This window comes from Mucor velutinosus (genome assembly GCF_035048745.1).
Source record: "Mucor velutinosus strain NIH1002 chromosome Unknown tig00000093, whole genome shotgun sequence".
In the NCBI taxonomy this organism is placed as follows: domain Eukaryota; kingdom Fungi; phylum Mucoromycota; class Mucoromycetes; order Mucorales; family Mucoraceae; genus Mucor; species Mucor velutinosus.
In genome coordinates, this window is record NW_027041907.1 from 826,998 (window position 1) to 846,499 (window position 19,502).

At 39.4% G+C, this 19,502-nt stretch overlaps 4 protein-coding genes across 4 annotated transcripts; 2 read left to right on the forward strand and 2 right to left on the reverse strand.

Moving 5' to 3' along the window:
- Positions 1–5,173: 5,173 nt before the first annotated feature.
- Positions 5,174–6,528, forward strand: ATC70_002009 (uncharacterized protein; the record flags this gene model as incomplete). Its single annotated transcript, XM_064821394.1, has 3 exons — positions 5,174–5,434; positions 5,516–5,626; positions 5,695–6,528. The coding sequence occupies 3 exons, from the start codon at positions 5,174–5,176 to the stop codon at positions 6,526–6,528; spliced, it is 1,206 nt and encodes a 401-aa protein (XP_064681080.1).
- A 618-nt stretch (positions 6,529–7,146) lies between these two features.
- ATC70_002010 (uncharacterized protein) lies at positions 7,147–10,209 on the reverse strand (the record flags this gene model as incomplete). Its single annotated transcript, XM_064821395.1, has 1 exon — positions 7,147–10,209. One exon carries the CDS (start codon positions 10,207–10,209, stop codon positions 7,147–7,149), a length of 3,063 nt encoding a protein of 1,020 aa, XP_064681081.1.
- A 3,087-nt stretch (positions 10,210–13,296) lies between these two features.
- Positions 13,297–14,835, reverse strand: ATC70_002011 (uncharacterized protein; the record flags this gene model as incomplete). Its single annotated transcript, XM_064821396.1, has 3 exons — positions 13,297–13,739; positions 13,890–14,579; positions 14,652–14,835. 3 exons carry the CDS (start codon positions 14,833–14,835, stop codon positions 13,297–13,299), a joined length of 1,317 nt encoding a protein of 438 aa, XP_064681082.1.
- Positions 14,836–16,011: 1,176 nt separating this feature from the next.
- ATC70_002012 (uncharacterized protein) lies at positions 16,012–17,536 on the forward strand (the record flags this gene model as incomplete). Its single annotated transcript, XM_064821397.1, has 5 exons — positions 16,012–16,336; positions 16,402–16,710; positions 16,807–16,884; positions 16,943–17,169; positions 17,234–17,536. 5 exons carry the CDS (start codon positions 16,012–16,014, stop codon positions 17,534–17,536), a joined length of 1,242 nt encoding a protein of 413 aa, XP_064681083.1.
- Positions 17,537–19,502: the final 1,966 nt, after the last annotated feature.

A 19,502-nucleotide genomic window follows, 5' to 3' on the forward strand; every position in this document is an offset into this window, starting at 1 on the left:
GCTAGAATGGAAGATAGGTTTTTATTGGTATCGATCAATGGTCAAAGGTTGTCCTATGGTACACATTTGAGAACACGAAGGCTGTAAAATGGGAGTTTGGAAAATTGTGACTCTATCGCGGGCTTGGTTTTTCCCAGAAGCAGCAGTAGCTTCTTTGATCTGACATGTCGAGTGCATAATCCATGACATGCCAACTGCAAAATTTGGTGATTTGTATCAACTGAGGATCAATTGCATAGTGAAAAGAAAAGCAAAAGATATATGATATGGCCTTCAAGTGAGACAAGACAAGCTTATCAAGGCCAATCTTCTTTGCTGCTCATTCAAGTGTTCCTGGCTGACATTTAGACAACTATACCACACAAAATCACCTTACAACAAAGGCAAACAAAACGTGATTCAATATATCAGCCTATAATACAGAAGCTTAGCTTTTTATCGGCACTATGGATCTACCAAATGTTCCAATAAAATCTTGAACTTTCAGTCTCTTTCTCTTTTGGTTTCATCCCAAACGCCAGTTCATAAGCACCCGCTGTACATAAAGGTGATTTGCGAAGCTTTTTCATTATAGCCATTACTTTTGGAAATAACAGACAATAAAATTGAGTTTCTAAATTAGTGCTAATAGCAATGACTCATAGAAAGGATATCTAATATGTTGATGAGTCATGTCAAGACTAGATGACTGTAGCGGCAATGAGAGAAGAAACACTATTGAAATACCTATAAAACCAACCACTTCTCAGTGGACTCAAGTCACTGCTCGCGGCGACAATATCAAAGTGCCTGGATTGGATGTATCCGTAGGTGCTATCTTAAAAAGAGATGGCCTTCGCCCTCACAAACCACATTTCTAGCCAATACCTGGTAGCTGTTGGTTGGTTGCTTGGTTGCTTGGTCTTTTTCTGGCCTCTGGTGTCGCTGGTTTTTTGAATTTTCTGTAGTGTTGCTGCTGCTAATCTGGTTTTGCTTTCTAAGGGCCAGTTTTACTACTGAAGTTGTGTACTAAAGTTTACGGCCAAACGCCATTCAAATAATATAGTGAAATTTAACATTTTGCAGTCGGTATTTGCTTTTTAAATAAGCAATTTGCAACGATTTGATCATCAAATATAAAAAAAAGGCTTAAAATAGCTTGATTATTAATTTTTTATGCTATGTTATGGTACTTTTCCAACTAGTAATCCCGTTTTTAGTAGCTTCTTCACAATATCGATTGCCCACGTTAAGAGGGCCATTGCTGATTTTGCCAGCCAAAATTATTTCATTTGCCGCTCATTGTATCCTTCCTTGTTTTGTTAATTTTTGATCCAATTTCGACTTGCTCAAAGTACTTTGTCAGATTCGACTATATACACTGTAAAGATTATCACGTATCGCCTTAAGCTTTCTTAACGTACTTTTTCAAGGCGCTTCCAATGGTACCAAGTAAAATAGGTGTTTTAAACAACCTTATTGAGCATTATTAGAAAATACGAAATGAGGTTTTTGGCAAAACTATCGAGATTCTCCATATAAAGGTGTCACAAACAAAGTCTCAGTGGTTGCTTTGGATCAAGAGAAACATTTTGAGTTAGTATATGCCTTAGTAAAAGTCTTCATTTTCAAGGTGAAAAACGCGATCGTTTGATTTTTGGTGAAAAGTACGAGGTGTCCCTCATGGTTTTTGGTCGATTTTTGACGATCCCAAAAAAAAATTGAGCAAACGTGTCAGAAAGTTACTGCTGGATGAGAGCAACTGTTTGGTGCTATTTTGGCTGTCTGAAACGGCTTCTAACGCGAGAAATCACGACTCAAATGCACCCAAGCTATGCTGTTTTTTACATACTTTTGAGAGATAGGCGGTAATGCGACTGTGCTGTAGATCTCTGTGTGAGTTATTTCCATTGAAGCAGACGTGGAGCATCTTAGAAGAGTCAGATTCATTGTTGAAGGCCGCTTATAAAGAGGTTCCAGTTGATATTGCCAAGCTACAAAGTCAATTATCAGTAATCAATTAGTAGAAAGATACTATTTGCCAAAAAAAAACACCCAAGAATGGTGTCTATTAGATGTACGATCGCTAGTAATCTGATGTTGTCTGTTTAAATCCTGATAAACGCTTGATGATGTTAGAGTTTAGCTATTGTATGCCATCATTTCGTTACACTTTGTATGTAATGCTACTTTCCAAAAGAATCTAAGCGTTCATCTTTATGCCATCTTTTATAAGCAACGATATTTAGAGCAACTATTCCATACTTGGGCACGACCATGGAAGCTTTAAAGCGTATTCTAAATAGTGGTTATCATAACGTGAAGGCTGCTCACTTTGATTCAACCTGAAAACCAGAAACTTCTCGAACGATTCTGCTCCTATAAGGAAATCATCTAGAAAATATCCACACTGCTTTACCAGTGTATATGTCTCTTTTGGTATTTGTTTACTTGGTCATTGAACATGATTAGTTACTACATCTTTTTTGATCGCATGCCCTCATTTATGACGCTATTTTCTATGTATGTACACAATTAAAAAATGATACAATTCAGCGATCTCAAGATCTATAAATCAGGAACATTATACAACAGGAGCAAATACACCTAATGATTTCGGCCAGGCTCGTTTACCCTCCCTTTAAAGAACGGGTATCGCGATAACTTTGAGCACTAAAGATTTATGTCGATCACATAGTTTAGCAATGATTTTAAACTTGGGGGCTCTGTGATGACACTATATTTAGCATGGCAAATTAGCTTCAGCTTTGGTTCACGTTCATATATTAGTTGGGACGCATGATTGCTTGCTGACTTGCTAAATTGCTTTCTCATGTTGGCTAGTTATAGTCACTTTGTATCATCAGCTCTTGAGGAGCATTGAATGATAACTTGCTGATACGGCATGACGTTTGAGAGGACATTCACGAAGATTTCAAGCATGTGTGTATTCAATGCTAATTATCACATTTTAGGATTGAATGGGGATTGAAAGACGAAAAAAATCAAGGGTCTTTTAAAAGATATACACAACTTCTTTCGTCATAATGACCCAAAGGCTGAAGAGAGATGTAAATACAAGTACATGTTGACAAATCAACATGCTTATATCTTCTTTTCTTTCAATCTTGGCTATAATATACACAGTCAGTTTACAACTAGTAGTAAAGAGAAAAAGTGACGTAAAAAGTCTCGACTTGTATAACAGTTAATGGTCATTCCAGAAAGATGTATAGCTCCTAAAATAAAATGGCTCACGCAGAGACAATTTAGCCAAGCAAAAGTTCACTGAGAGAAATACAGATTAAGAGAGAGGGAGAAGGACATCCAGTGCCATTTTCAGTTTCTGCGCATGTACAGGGTCAAATTTCAACATTATAATTGAGAGATATACTGTATTTGCCTCGGATCGGGTTGTCGGTTACAGTGTTACATTGGCCACATGTAGGGTGTCTACTCTTTACCTAGAATCTCACCTTAAAGGGGCCTCTTCTTTTTCTACTCTCCCATACTAAACATGTGCACAATGACACCATTTAAATAAGCAGGAATGAATCAGGCGACCCAACTCTTTTTTTTTTTTTTAATCGAATAACTTTAGTGCAATGAGTTTTGTATACGGTATACGGTGCAAAATAAATGATCTAGAAGATTTCTATAGTACGATAGTTATGAATAGCTGCATAGATCATTCATCATGTATCAAGAGTAATGGCTTTATGGGCACATAGATAATGACAAGTCATCGTATAGATCTGATGAAATATACGTTAGGTCATGGGTATTGGGGGGGGGGGTCTATATTAACAGCCTGAAATCTCATGTATTTCTGTAGATTGAGCTTGAGATCTTCACACTGCTTGTTTTTAACCTACTAAACTATTCCACATGTGAAGCCTTCTATATATATTGTCACATTGGTGATACACACAGCAAGGTATATCGCTCACTCGCAAGTTTGTATATAGGATGGGATGTAGTAGCTGTGAATGGCAATCTCGTCTAATAAGCACTTGCATCGTGTGTTACATTTCATGTCATCATTCACTCTCTCTCTCTCTCTCTCTCTCTCTCTCTCTTGCTGTTACTCGTTGAGAAGAGGTCCCTTGAAAATGGTATTATATTCTTTTTGTTTCTTTGGCACATTTCAAAGCAGAAAGACATGTTTTCGTCATGCATGAATATTTTGAGTGTAGTTCATGTAGTAATTTACGGTGTGCTTTATTTAAAACCCTCAATTTCTCCTCATGCTTGGCTGCTGTTGCATCCCAAACATCTAACAAATAACTCTAATAAATATTAGTCAAGTACTACCCCTCTTTTCACACAGATTTATAACATAAAATAACAAGGTTTTCAAGTTTATTTCATAGAGTTACACAATGAGAAAGTTGTCATGGTTACTATAATATACGAGTTGCAGTATAGGATAGTGGGCTGTAATAGTTTAAATGTTGGAAGAAAGAAAGGCAAGAGGGATGCGGAAAAGACTCACATGCCAAAAATCCGGTAATTTGAAATTTGATTTGTTGATGAGATAATATTTATCTTGGGGGGGAGGGTCCCTTAAAGATCAAAACTGCTCTTGCCCCCCCCCCCTCCTTTTCATGTGAAGCGTTCTATGTGGGGTTTTTATAAAACAAGAAACCCAAGTATTTTGTCAATGACGATATATCAATGCTTGATATAGTAAGTGATTTGGCTAATCCTCTTTAGTATAGATGTGGGTCCCCTTATCAAATCGTTATCAATGTTGATCAAGCATAATATAAAATCATTCGAGACAATAATTTGATGGATCTTTTAGCTGTTTATGTTTAAAATCATGATATAACGAGTAAATGGAACATGATGGTAGGCTAACAATAGAGATCTTTGAGATTGTACGCCTAAAACACGGTCAAATATCATTATAAATATCCTTCAGCAAAAGAGCCTTTAACTTTATAAGGGACATATTGTATATTTACGTGCGTGTGTTGTGCACAGGGCTTCTTTTTATTCATTTGACGAATGCTCCGCTGAAAAAAAAAAAAAAAAAGGTTCATAGCTTTATGCTATTTTAAGAAGTTGAAAAAAGGGGGAGTCAACAATGAGAGAGAAGCAAAATGTGAAAGACTATATAAATAAAGCATTGCATTTCTTTCTGATTTGATATACAAAAAAAAAATTATTAAAATAAATCAGATACAAAATGGTTGTCTATCGTAATATTCAAAACACACATCGCCCTACAACTGCCTCATTAACTTTGGTTATCAAGGTGGGCACATCGTCCATCTGTGATGAAGTTTCACATTATCCATTGTTGGGAAATCTCTCGAGAATCGTTGAAACCATCATTCAACTCAAGCGATTGGGTCATCGTGTTGTTCTTGTAACCTCTGCTGCTGTTGGTACGGGCCTAAGAAGACTCAACTTGTCAGAAAAACCAAAGAAACTGGCCTCCATTCAGGTAAAGCATGTGAGCATCAAATTCCAAATGTGTGTTTCTCTGCCTTTATCGTAGTATACTAACTCTTTCTCTGCTCTACAGGCTATTGCTGCTGTTGGTCAAGGTCGTTTAATGAGCATGTATGATGATCTCTTTGGTCAATTCAACCAACCCGTTGCTCAAATCTTGTTGACTCGCAACGATTTAGCTGATGTAAATAGTAGCAGCATTAATCATAATGGATCAAACAGAACTAACGTTTTATCATCTCAAATCCTTAGCGTTCCCAATACTTAAATGCTGTCAACTGCTTAGAAGAGCTCTTGGACATGGGCGTTGTTCCTATTATCAATGAAAATGATTCCATTTCAGTCAAGGAAATCAAATTTGGTGACAATGATACCCTCTCCGCCATTGCTGCTGGTATGGTCAAGGCTGACTATCTCTTCCTCATGACTGATGTTGACTGTCTCTACACGGATAACCCAAGAAGCAACCCTGACGCTCGCCCAGTTCTTGTTTGTGATGACATTGAGCAACTGAAAGATCAAATCAAGGTCAGTGCACCTGGTTCCTCTCTCGGCACAGGTGGCATGATCACCAAATTGGTAGCTGCTGATTTAGCCACTGCAGCTGGTGTCACTACTGTTATTGCACGTGGCGCCACACCTGAAAACATTATGCCCATCATTGATCCCCTGGTCACTGATTCCAAGAAAATCCCTCTCCACACTCGCTTTGTCGCCAAACCTCAGCCATTGATGGACCGTAAATGGTGGATTTTACACGGCTTGCATACAGCTGGCACAGTCTACGTTGAAAGCAATATCACCGATGCTATCCATGATGGTCAATTGGACAATGATCTTTTTGTTCATTCTATCTCCAAGGTTGAGGGCACTTTTGTCGAGCATCAAGCTGTGAATTTGGTCGTGCAACACAAGGATGCTCAAGGCCTCGTAGACAATATTACCATTGCCAAGGGTATCGTGAATTACTCTTCAGCTGAAATCATGCGTATCATGCTTGCGAAAGAAAGCAACATCATTGATTCGCTTGGCTACAAAGATGCTTCTTGCATTATCAACCGTGACAACATGGCCATCTCACTGTAAACGGCCTTTCCTCTCTCATTCCTCCAACCATTGATACATTCTTCCTTCATACAATGATTACTTTGCATATATATATAATACTCTATATTATACTTATCCTTCCTATTCCCTTCTATACTGCATCCAACTTGACAATTTCTTTCATTCTTCTTATTACCTCTCAAAATATTCATTCTTTTCTAACAAAGAAGATGTTTCTTCGTATTAAACCAATATTTCCATATTTCGAAAGTGTGTGTATGCACGAGAACAGATAAGCCCAAGATGGAAAATCACTTGATACATAGTATCTTTTTTCATACGTGCATAGTTCAGGAATGTTTCCAGGCGCTTGTGCTCATTGAATGCAAGAGAAATCAGATTGCACGATAGACTTTAACGTGATTGATTCGGTTCCTGGCCGCTTAAAACACAGGTGCGATTACAAACGCACAAGGCAGAAAATGAGTATAGTTAAGCCTGGTTGAATCAACATGCAAGCTGTGCTTTGTGAGTATTTTCATCGAGATAGCATGGAAGCCAACATTGAAATTAGCATTACTAGCATACACAAGCTCTGGTTTGAAATTGATAAAAATACACATTGAGAGATTTATTATATACACAGTGAAAGAGAGTTTAGTAGTATGGATTACTATAATGTGGTGCATTGTCATAGTAATTCTTCATTGGGTTGGGTGCGGATGATTGAGGTTGATTTGTCTGTTGTTGAGGAGCTTGAGAATCAGAGAATGTCTGTCCATTCGTATTGAAACCAGGATTCATGGGCATATAATGCTGCTGTTGTTGTTGAGGATTATCTGATGGATGATTCAGCAAGATGGGCTGCGATGAAGATGGAGCAGCATTGGTGTTTGCAGAGGAAATCTGCAGCCAGGGAGGTGGAGACATGCTATGTTGTGATGGCGAGCTTTTTTGATTAGGTGTATTGACGTTGGACGAAGAAGGCGTTGTCATGCTGGATCTTGCCGGCGCAGTATTACCACTAAACCCAAAGTTGTATTGTTGCTGCTGAGATGGCGATGCATAGTGCTGTTGTTGCTGGAAGTTATCCTCCATCGTTGCCGTGTAGTCTGGTTTCTTGCTTTGTTGCTGTTGACTGAAATCCGGCCTTCCACTAGCATTAGGAGATGATACAACAGTACTAGACAACATGCCTGCATTGTTGACAGCGGCCGAATAGTCAAGTATTGTGGGTGTGTAGACAAAATCAGAGAAATGCATATCCTCTGAGAATGTGTCAGTCTTGTGAATGTCAAATACAGACGAAGCAGAAGCAACATCAAGCACGTTGTAAAGTGGGTTTCTTTGAGTGAATGGATTTGTCAATGAAATAGGCTGAATACTGCTTTGAGGTGTGCTGATTGGCATGGAGCTAGTTTTGGTATGTTGCCCCTGTGTTAGAGGTGACAGGATAGATGATGCTGGTGCCATTGGAGTCACTGCTGGCTGTGATGTGAAGGGCAGTGACAGTGGCTGCTGCTGCTGTTGTTGTTGTTGATGTGGTTGTAATGTGGATTGAGGTGGTGGTGTTGTGGATTGTGCTGTAGCGGTGACTGGAGGAGGCTGAACTTGTACATCTTGGTCTTGTGGCTGTTGTGGGTCATTGGCAACCATTGATACAGATTCGCTGGGTAAACCTTTACCATCGATAAACAATTCAGTGTGCAAAATTTCTTTAAAGATGAGACTGATCTTGCTGACAAGTGTGAGCACATATTTGTGATGTCGTACAGGAGAATTCAACAAAATCTTGGCTATTTTTGCCAAATTTTTTATTGCAATTTCCCGTTCACCATCATTGGGCTGCGTCAAAATATTTCCATAGATCATGGTAGTCATCATCAGGTTCTCCAGTGAAAAGTGACACCACAGCTGCTTCAGTTGAACCCAGCACTCGAGTAATTCCACAGTGTTACGTGCTGCTTTGAGGCAGATCTCTCTCGACAGCACTTCAATGGTAGAGGGTGGGTGTTGTTCATTATCATCATCATCGTCAGGTCCAGGTTTCGAAAAGAACAAACCATACAATTGACATAATTGGAAGTTGTATTCAAAGTTCAACTTGATGCAGGCTTGCTCTCTGAATGAAGTCGAATTCCAGCGTCGTTTGTGAATGTCTCCCGCCTCGTACTTCAAGTAAGAGGGCAGTGCTGCTCTCCACTCTTCAAGCTCCTTGTCAATGGCTGATATTTGAGATAGCAATGGCTTTTCGACCGTTGTTCGATAAATGATGTTTCGATAGATGCGAGTAATCTTGAACCTCTGGATCATGAATTCCACTCTGTATCTTGCTTCTCCTTGCTTTTCATGCTCCATTAGCGTGGGGAATTGAACTGTCACCATATTTCTGGGTGGCAGAGAAAATGGTTTATCCGAATGGATGGATCCCAATGTCTCCAGGAAATAAAGCACCCAAAAGAAGCGTCGATTCCTCTCCTTGTCGTATGGATCAGGGCTACTGGATTCTGAGTTCATCTTGAGATCCAGGCACATGCGTATCGCCAAACCCAAGTAGATGTATGCTTCTGATTCAACCTCAGCCTTGTGCTCACTGGGAATACCAATCGCATAAATGTACATGATCAATAGGCTGTGCATGGTGTCTATGCTCGTCTTCATGAATCGATCCTTGACAAGTGATTTCGCCTTTGTAAAGAAATTTTGTCCTACTTGATTGGGATCCTTTCCGGGAAATAGGTTGTGATAGATCGCTGTGTGTCGAGCTGTCCATGCAAGCACCGCATTGGCCAGTAGTGGATCAAGTGTTCCATTTTCAAATCTGGCAAGAATGGACCTATTTGGTTCAGGGCAAGGCAGACACAAAAAGCATTTACAGAATATGGATACCATGCGGTGCAATGTCTCTTTTGGTATGGATTCAGAGAGCGACGAAGATAGAGTTGAAGTGGATGATACTGCGCTACTGCTTCTCGTATGACCCGAGTTTGACAAATCTTCAATTTGGCTATTACTGTCATTGCTTTTTCCTTGAGGTTCCCAACTACTGTACAATGGAAACGTCTTGAGGCGAGTCTTCCACAAAGATTTCTTTCTCAACACAGTAGCGGCTTCAGGGCGCGGACTCTCCGGAGCATAAGAACTTGAGCCTGACGATTGAGATGCTGAATCAATGGTGTTGGTTGTCTCATGCATACACGATCCACCAGTCAAATCGAATTGAGACACTCCGGATAGTAAAATGTCGTATAAATCATGTAATGACACAATGTTGGTATCAATGCGAAGTCCTTTTGGAGTGAGTGAAAGTGACCATTGTGTATTTGATGTAGCCAGCAGGTTGTTCATGTTGTTCATGCGAGGGCTTCGTGCGATGCTGTTTGAAGAACTAGCAGCGTATTCTTTTCTCTGCTGTTGCTGCTGCTGTTGCTGCTGTTGCTGCTGTTGCTGCTGTTGCTGCTGTTGCTGTTGGTGCTCGTTTGGATCAATGTCGCTATTCTTCTCTGAAAATTGGTTCCCACCAGCCGCCCGAGTCATTCGAACTTCATTTGCTACATATTGTGTATTGCTGCAAACGTCCTTGATGTCAGTCTCTATCGATTGCACTCTCTTCTGCAAAATATCCACAGTTTCGTTCAGTTTGACAAGGTTGAATAAATCGACTTGAGTTGCACTTCCGTCGTAAGAGCATTCGGCTGAGAGTATACGTTGAGTACCCATTGCAATATCATTTCTATCAAGACATGGTTTACCTTTGGCAGCTTGACATCTTGCGCATCGGGGATGAGCAAAATCACATTTAACTAATCGAGGAGAGTGTGTGCGTGAGAAAAAAAAAGTATATCCTGACTTCATTCATGAGGTCAGGCTTACCTTTCTTTGATCTTTGATAGCGAGCAAATTGTGATAATGACAACAGATGGATTAGCTTTCATCTCGAGAAGCCCGTTATTCAACCTCACCTGCAACGTTCACAAGCCATTGTCATTCGAATCTTTTTGGAAGCTGGTGCTCCAACAGCATTTGGTTTCGAGCTCATGGTGATCTATTCTGGGTAAAGCGAGAGAGAGTGGATGATACTGCAATGTTGAGATTACAGGCTGCTGAATTGGACGATAAAGTGATTTCTTCTGGCCAAGGTTTTCCTTCTGATAATAAAAGCAGAGTGTAATGGGAGAGAAAAAGGAAAGAAAAAGAAGAGCAGAAGATTCAGACGATTGTATCCAATTCATTTAATGGATACAATTGCTTGTAGCAATCCAATGTGACTCCGAAATTCTCTCAACACCATCAACCGATTGCAATCTACTACACTGCACCTGCATTGGATTGATTAGAATCAAATTAATTTGTATCACAAATTGATAAATGATGCTTTTAAGCTTTCGGTTTTTTTTTTTTTTTTACACCCATGGTATTTACTCGGTACCCTTTTTGCTTTAACAGAAATTATGAAACTAAAATGTTCATTGTCATTGCATCGCATACGATAGAGTAAGAAATTTCAAACGAGCTGTTCAAGAAGCAAGTGCTGCAGTGATTGAAATGACGCATTGCATCTGCCAAGACCAAAGCGGTCGATGTACAACAGATTGGACTTGCAATAGGCTCCTATCCCAGCATCGGTTGCCTTGAAATTGTCAAAGAGACAGGTCTGATTGTCAAGGAGATACTGCTGCGCTTCTTATCATGGACGCTGTTCGCGCCAACTCAAAGTCTAATAATATCCAATGACCATAATTCCTCGGAATCAAGCTTGCAAATACCATTCAAATGCGGACATGGCTCGGTTACTCATTCTCGTACTGTGTTGGCATGTAGAATGCAAAACATATACTCTTAAATGTTGTGCAACTCAATCAAGGAACATTACTTGTATATTAATTACATATTGTACAATCTCCAATGCCATCTTTTCATTACTGCTTTCAGTCCCAAAACTTTGATCTTGCTTAAAAATTATACCTGAAACAATTGATTCGTTTAATCTTGGCATATCTTGGGAGGGCCACTGTGGTTCGATTTATATATTTTCAGAATTCTTCATTAAAACTCACAAGCTATCCAAACTTCCATCGTAGAAAACTGAGCAGTGCCTGTTTCACAAATGATGTACCAAATAAAACTTGCACTGCATGATCATGTTATGAAACTAGATCTAAGATCACGACCAACTCTAAAACCAAAACAGGCGACATCAGTTGACTAGTCTCCTCCGATCGACACGGTTTGAAAGCACCCAAATACTTGTTAATCCACTACAAATACATATTCAACATGAAGGGATGCCTGATAAGAACAAACCATGTAGTTTATGCTCAGGGACGTTTGGTTTGAGGTTTTGTTACTATCGGCTTTGATATTTATAGTCATAATGAGTGGAATTTCTCGGAGCAATTGCTACTGGGGATTGTTGGCATTATGCTACATATGCAGCGAGTGTCATCAATGTCACATTCCAGCTCTAGTCTCTCTTAAAGTGAGCATACATGATATCAAATCAATAAAAAAGGTCTTCCATTTACATTTCCCTTGATGTGTCGCAAACATTTCATAAAAGGAGTATGGTTTTTTGTTCAGCAGAGTCAACCGTTGACACTCAAGCTTAGTTTAACCTTCCAAATCAACAGTTGGGGGGGGCAGTAAAGGGCTTCCGCGCATCTAAACATAATAAATGAATAATACAAAATCGACCGTATATGGACCAAGTGTTTATCACTTTGAATGATTCAAAATTCACTGAAACGTCAATGCATGATGTAAGTCTTTATTTGGCTACATCTTCTACAACTCATATTTCCTGACGCTGGAAGTGTGTATTAAGGATTTCTTAATAAAACTGCAATCTAAATAAGCCAAAAATCTCATCTTAAAAAGCAAAAGCTGCTATAGCTAACTAACATAAAAAAAATTTGCATAAAAACTGCGAGTTGCCTGTCAAAATCGCATTGCTATCCCTTTTGGAATGCTTTGTTCGCTTCCCACGCCGTGGAAGGTATTAATTATCTGCCGTGTAGGCTCTTATATAAATTGTAGACGCAATATAAGTTGTCTATCAGATGAGCCCAAATTATGTCTATAAAAACACTCTTTATATACAATTTCAATTGGCACAACAAGGTCTCAAATTGGAATTTCACTCTCACGTATACTTACAATGCTAGAGCCTTTTTTTTTATGTAAATTGCTGTACTGTGGTTTTTGTACTCTCGCTAACAACCAACTATTTCTTTGTAGCATTTTCCTCTTGTTTTAACACTTTTCTATTTAAATTTTCTTAATGGCATGCTGTTTTATCAGAAACTACATATAACCCTTGTGTTTCTCTCTTTCAATGCTGATACAACCTGCTGAAGTCAATCCTTTTCGCTCTACACTCAATTTCCGAATTAGGAACATTTTGACATATCTACTCCGCTCAGGGACATCATTTGATTGGATACCGTATTATATGCCTAATAAGTGTATTTTTCTACTTTTATCCGGCCATGTTATATATATATGAGGCTTACTAAAAGAAGATAGATGGAACTAGAGCACACTGCAACATATTAAATACATGTAGAGATTTGCAGTATGTTTCGTTAAATCTACCTCGTGTATTATAGATGTAATTCCAGAAATGGATAAATATCAACACTTCCAAAGAAAACTAATAAGAGACATGTCTTTGATTTTTACATTGACTTTAAACAACACGATATTTTAATTTTATTAGAATTCGGTTTTGAAAAAATATGCTATTTTCTAGTATAGATGAATGCGATGGAATTGATTTTTTTATGGCTTAAACTTTGTTTAAATTATTTACAAAAGATGAGCGGTACGGAAGTTCTCACCAGCGTAGATGGAGTTACCCTCACCGAGTTCTTCTTCAATACGAAGAAGTTGGTTATACTTGGCAAGACGCTCGGAACGGCAAGGAGCACCAGTCTTGATTTGACCAGTACGGAGACCGACAACGAGATCAGCAATGGTGGTATCCTCAGTTTCACCGGAACGGTGAGAGACCATGACACCCCAACCGGCAGCTTGAGAGTCAAGAGCAGCTTGAATAGATTCGGTAACGGTACCAATTTGGTTGACCTTCAACAAGAGAGCGTTACAGGCCTTCTTCTCAATGGCAGTGACAATACGCTTGGGGTTAGTAACCAAAAGATCATCACCAACAAGTTGGAATTCAGATTCGGCGTTCAAGTGAGCCCAAGCAGCCCAATCATCTTGATCGAAAGCATCTTCAATGGAAACAACTATAAGAAAAAACGACACGTAAGTAAACAAGGTCATATACAAGGTTTCATACAGATATGAATCAGAAAAAAAAAATTATGAGACGTGAAACGAAACATACGATTTTCTTTTATCATCTTCCATATCTGATAAATGTCTGAGATACTTACTAGGATACTTTTCGGCGAAAGAGTTGTAGAGAGCAGTGAGCTCCTTACCGTCGATCCACTTGGACTTGTCAGAGTCAGGGTTCTTGAAATCAAGATCGTACTTGCCATCCTTGTAGAATTCGGAGGCGGCACAATCCATACCAATCTTGACCTTACCAGTATAACCAGCCTTTTCAATAGCTTGGACCAAAAGTTCAAGACCTTCTTCGTTCTTTTGAATGTTGGGGGCGAAACCACCTTCATCACCAACGTTGGTAGCATCGAGACCGTACTTGGCCTTGATGACAGATTGGAGGTTGTGGTAGACTTCGGAACCAATCTTCATAGCTTCCTTGAAGGACTTGGCACCAGTGGGGAGAATCATGAATTCTTGCATGGCGAGCTTGTTACCGGCATGAGAACCACCGTTAATAACGTTGAAAGCAGGAACGGGGAGAACGAAAGGCTTCTTGGAACCAGAGAGATCAGCAAAGTGAACGTAGAGAGGGACACCCTTATCACCAGCAGCAGCCTTGGCAACAGCGAGAGAGACACCGAGGATGGCGTTAGCACCGAGCTTACCCTTGTTGGGGGTACCATCGAGCTTGATGAGAAACTCATCAATAGTCTTTTGTTCGGTAACGGGGATCTTGGCATCAATGAGCTTAGGGCCAATGACATCGTTAACATTGGCAACAGCCTTGAGGACACCTGAAATTGAAAATTAAAGTTTAGTATGCAATGTACTTTTGCAAAACGCGTAACTCAAATGTTGCAACTTACCCTTTCCCATGTAGGCAGACTTGTCACCATCACGGAGCTCAACAGCTTCGTGAATACCAGTGGAAGCACCGGAGGGGACAGCAGCACGGAAGACACCCTTAGGGGTAGTGACCTCAACCTCAACAGTGGGGTTACCACGGGAGTCGAAAATTTGACGAGCAAAGACCTTGGAAACAGTAGACATATTAAAAAAAATGAATTGAGGAAAAGAAGAAGAAAACAAGATAAAGCAGCATTGAAAATGTAGCATTTATATATACATTTTTCTTGATACAATCAAGCACGCGGCAGTCACCAAAGACACACTTATTTAGAAAGGTAAGACCCATGCCATGAATGGGAAAAAACCATCTTTGCATCAATCTATGTCAATACTCCGCGAGAGTTAGTTCTATAACAAATTACTCGACAATCGCTCCTATTTGGCTTCTAGCGACACTTTTTTTTTCTTTTTACGCCAAATGCTAGGCGTGTGAATGTTGCAAAAAGATCTTGCTTCTCGATCGTGCTGTTAACATCTCATACAAATAAATCATAAACAGGTCAACAGAGTAGTGAACATTGAGTCGCGTGTCTAGAAATCAGTGATAACGATCATTTTGGATCATCCCAGAATTACACTGAGCCAATCCTATGATACTATCTGGCAAGATCAGAGCTCCGAAATGAAACTCTTTCATGAATGATTTCATGAAAATTTTTGGTTGCATGGCAAAAATCATTCAATTAGGTTTAATTAGCACATTTAAGATTGGTGCAATCCCCTGCAAAGTGTGGATAAGAAGGAATCCTACTGCTCGATACATACTCAAACAGTGTTTGGGCAGAATAGCTTATTATCGCCAAAGATCTCTCAGGTTTAAAAATGAAATGTTGCAAGTAATACAAACTGATTGATTTCTACAGAGATAATGGATTGGTATTGTTTTCCCGCCAACTGATAAAATCTGCTCTGTACAGTGAGATTTTTTTTTGAAACGACGCTAGATTGTTTGATTCTATACACGCCACATTATAGACAGTCATCAACTCCCCTTGAATAGTGCCAATACGGGGCTCGTTGTGTTCATGTTTGCTTTAAATTATCATTTTTATTCGTCTTTCAAATGAATCAAATCATCCCAAAGACAGGAAAACTCGTGTCGAAGCTTGGATTTGGAAGCTATCGCGTATCAAAGCCGAGCCATACTAAAGCATTGATCGCTGCATTGGAAGGTGGTGTGAATATTATCGATACTGGAAATAATTTTGAAAATGGTATATAGCAATATAATGTAAACAAACAATAAAAAGTGTAATGTGAAAATAATGAAAAAAATAAGGTGCTTCTGAAAGTTTAATTGGTAATACCTTGGAATCAATGGAAAAAGAGGGGAAATTATCAAGGGATTCCATCACTCTTGTCACTAAATCTGGTTACCTGGGAGCATCAGACATTGCAGACTTCGACCCCAAGCAGGATTATATCCAGTTGAGCGAGAAAATGTACCATTCAGTCAGTCCTCGAGTCATTGAACAGCAAATCCAGACATCTATGCAGAGATTGAAGACGGATAAACTGGATATCTTCATGATCAATTCGCCAGAACGAATGCTCATGTCCAAGAAGAGAAGATACACATCTGCTCAGTTGTACAAGGATTTATCTGAAAGTTTTCGTTATCTCGATGGTCTTGTAGCAAATGGTATGGTTGTGCAATGCATCACTATGTAACAAACCAGACTAAAATTGAAAGGGTGGGATCATTAGGTAAGATTGGTGGTTATGGTGTATGCTCAAACACAATGGCATTTCCTTCTGCTGTGGACCACGTATCATTGCCTGAAGTCATCAAATCATGTTCGAATCCTGCCAATTTTGTAGCTGCAGAGGTGCCCTTCAATCTATACGAGAAAGAAGCAACTGTTCCATCTGATAACGACAAGATGAAGACTGTCGCTCAAATAGCAAAGGAACACGACATTTACCTCATGACTAATCGACCATTGAATGCCATTGCAAATGGACAGATTCGAGTGTTGGTGAATCATGAATTGGGAGCCAATGGAAAAGGACCAGGTAAGCATGATGTGCAAAAAAAAAAAAAAAAAAAAAAAAGATTATATAGAGCAATATGAATCTGATTATACCATATGAAACAAACTCAATTTTTAGCCGAGCATGAAATCATGGCCAAAATGCAATCATCATTCGAACACGTCGCTAAACTAGAATCAGACGTCATGTCAGAATGTAAGATGCTCAGTATGTAGATGGTGTTGTATGCAAAATACTAAAAAGTATCCATTAGTGCCGGTCGAGGAAGAATCATTGACATCTAAATTTGTTTGGGGACAAGTTCTATCCGAGAACCTTGCTAGATTGGCACAGAACCACTTTGCAACGCGCCATTATTTGACACTGCAGGTTTTACCTGAACTCGAAAAAGACTTGATAGAACTCCACAATTATGCTAATCAATTGGGATCAGACGAAGATTTAGCGGCTTATCAAGATTGGATTCAGAACTATAAAGAGGTAATTACTGCTTTCTTTCTTCCATCTTGGAAAAAGTGGACTGACCCATCTTGAATATGTTTAGGCTGTGGATGTTTTGGCAAAGGACATAGTCGACTACGCCTACATTGATACCCTACGAAAGAATAATGATTTGGATCGCATTTTGAGTGCTTTGTGTCCCTCGCTCAATCACTCTTTGGAAGATGCTTATTCACCTCTGAGTATCAAGGCTTTGAGAGTCTTGTTGTCTCATAAGGAGGTTGGAACTGTGTTTACTGGTATGCGTGACCCTATCTATGTGAGAGATGCACTGTTTGCCGCAAAGCAAGAGCCATTAGATCAAGAAGATTTAGACGATTTATGGCGTTGCCCTATATTCAACTAATAAAATCAGAGCGTCAGTAATAGTAGCTTAATAAAATGCTCAAGTTCCCTTTTTTTTTTATTCTGTCTCTAATTTGCTCTGGACTATTGAATGATAGGGTTGAGTCTACTGATCCCACTGAGCATTTGGGTCCTTTCAGGCCCTATTGTCCCCATTTAATCAGCATCACAATCATCATTGTTATCATCAGAAAGGCATTTGGATCAGCCAGCAGCAGCGCCACCGCCGCCAAAATTAATTGAATCTCAGTGTTCAAGATTGGGCAGATATCGTCTTTTTTCGACTCTTTTAATCTATTTTATAGTCCAACTCCATTAGAGGACTCTTCTGTCTCATTCACGCCGTTGATTGAGCAATTGCGTCTCCACGATGGTCGATCTATCGCAAATGTTCCGGCTTTGGCCAAAACATTTCGGCTAGCCGTTCTCTCGTCTGTCTTCCCCTCGTTGACCTTGCGGTACATCTCGGCAGCAAGCTGGAAATTCCTTTGGTCCCTGTCGCTTACCACTGTCCAACGTAATGTGATATACCGCCTCATTTTGGGATGTATTCCCCACCGTCGCTTTCTCCATCGCATCATGCCTGCATTGTTTGAGTCTCCTCTCTGTCCCGTGTGTTTGTCTGTCGAAGATTCCTCGAGCCACCTCCTCTTTCTTTGCCCATCTAAAGAGAAAGTGTGGCAGGGGAGTCATATTTGAATTTCTTTGGCCAACCACCTCGATCGCCGACATCCAACAAGCTCTGCGGTATCTTGATTTTGCTGACATCTGGTATTGCCAGCGTGAAGGCATCAAGCCATACCGCATCTTATTCATCACTCTTGCTGAATTGTGGCTTGCCCACATGCGATTTATATTTGATCATGTTTCTATTGATCATACAGCTATCTTGAGCCGGATCCGGAGCATTGTCCACCAGACCATTGCAGAAGATCAGTGCCATTCCCAACTGTAACATAAACTATCTAATAGGTAGTTTATTTATTATTTTATCTTATTTTTTTTTTAGTATATTTTATCTTATATTTTATCCGTGTGTTCATATCTAAATTGCACCCGCCTCTTCACCATGACCTCCTACTCTTGGTGTACGCGCGGCTCAATCAATAAACAAATTTTTTTTTAAAAAAAAAATCTATTTTATGATGTTCGACTATATAAACTGTGATAATCGTCCGATGCTTCTTAATACACTTTTGGAATACTGTCCAAGGCGCTTCCAATGATGCCAAATAAAACGGATGTTTTGACTGAACTTAATAAGCAATTTTAGAAGATATAAAACAAGGTTTTTGTCCAAAATGTCGAAATTTTGCATATAAAGACCTCATAAAAGTGGTTTTAGAAGTTGCTTTGGATCGAGAGAAACATTTTGATTTAATACATACCATAGTAAAAGTCTTCATTTTCAAGGTGAAAAATGCGATCGTTTGAATTTCGATGAAAAAAAAATTTTTTTTTTTGTATGGTTGTTGCTTATTTACCAGTAAATATAAATTTCGATGAAAACCATGAGGGGGTACCTCATGCTTTTTGGTCGATTTTTGGCCATGTTTTTTGGGTCCCCAAAAAGTTGAGCAAATGTGCCAGAAAGTTACTATTACTCAAGTACAATTGTTTGATGTCATTCCGGTGGCTCCAGGTCAAGATATGAAGGCTTGAAAGCTGTCAAATTTGGTTATGTATTGCTTTATAGAGTTTATTTACACGGGATAAATCACATTTTCGGTAGCTGCAGCTTACTGGAAGGGTAGATCTGCAGCCTGAGCAATTTCCAATTTGAATACAAGACATATTGATTTTGGTAAAGCTGATTCACGCAAATTTTGATGCATTTAGTTGCTGGTAAGCTTATTAGCAATGGAAATGAAAATCCGAATTTGCTGCTTGAATACTATCGTTTTGCACCTTCGCTTCGCTGCGATCAAGCCTCATATAGATCAATGCTACCAAGTATTGGATTAGGT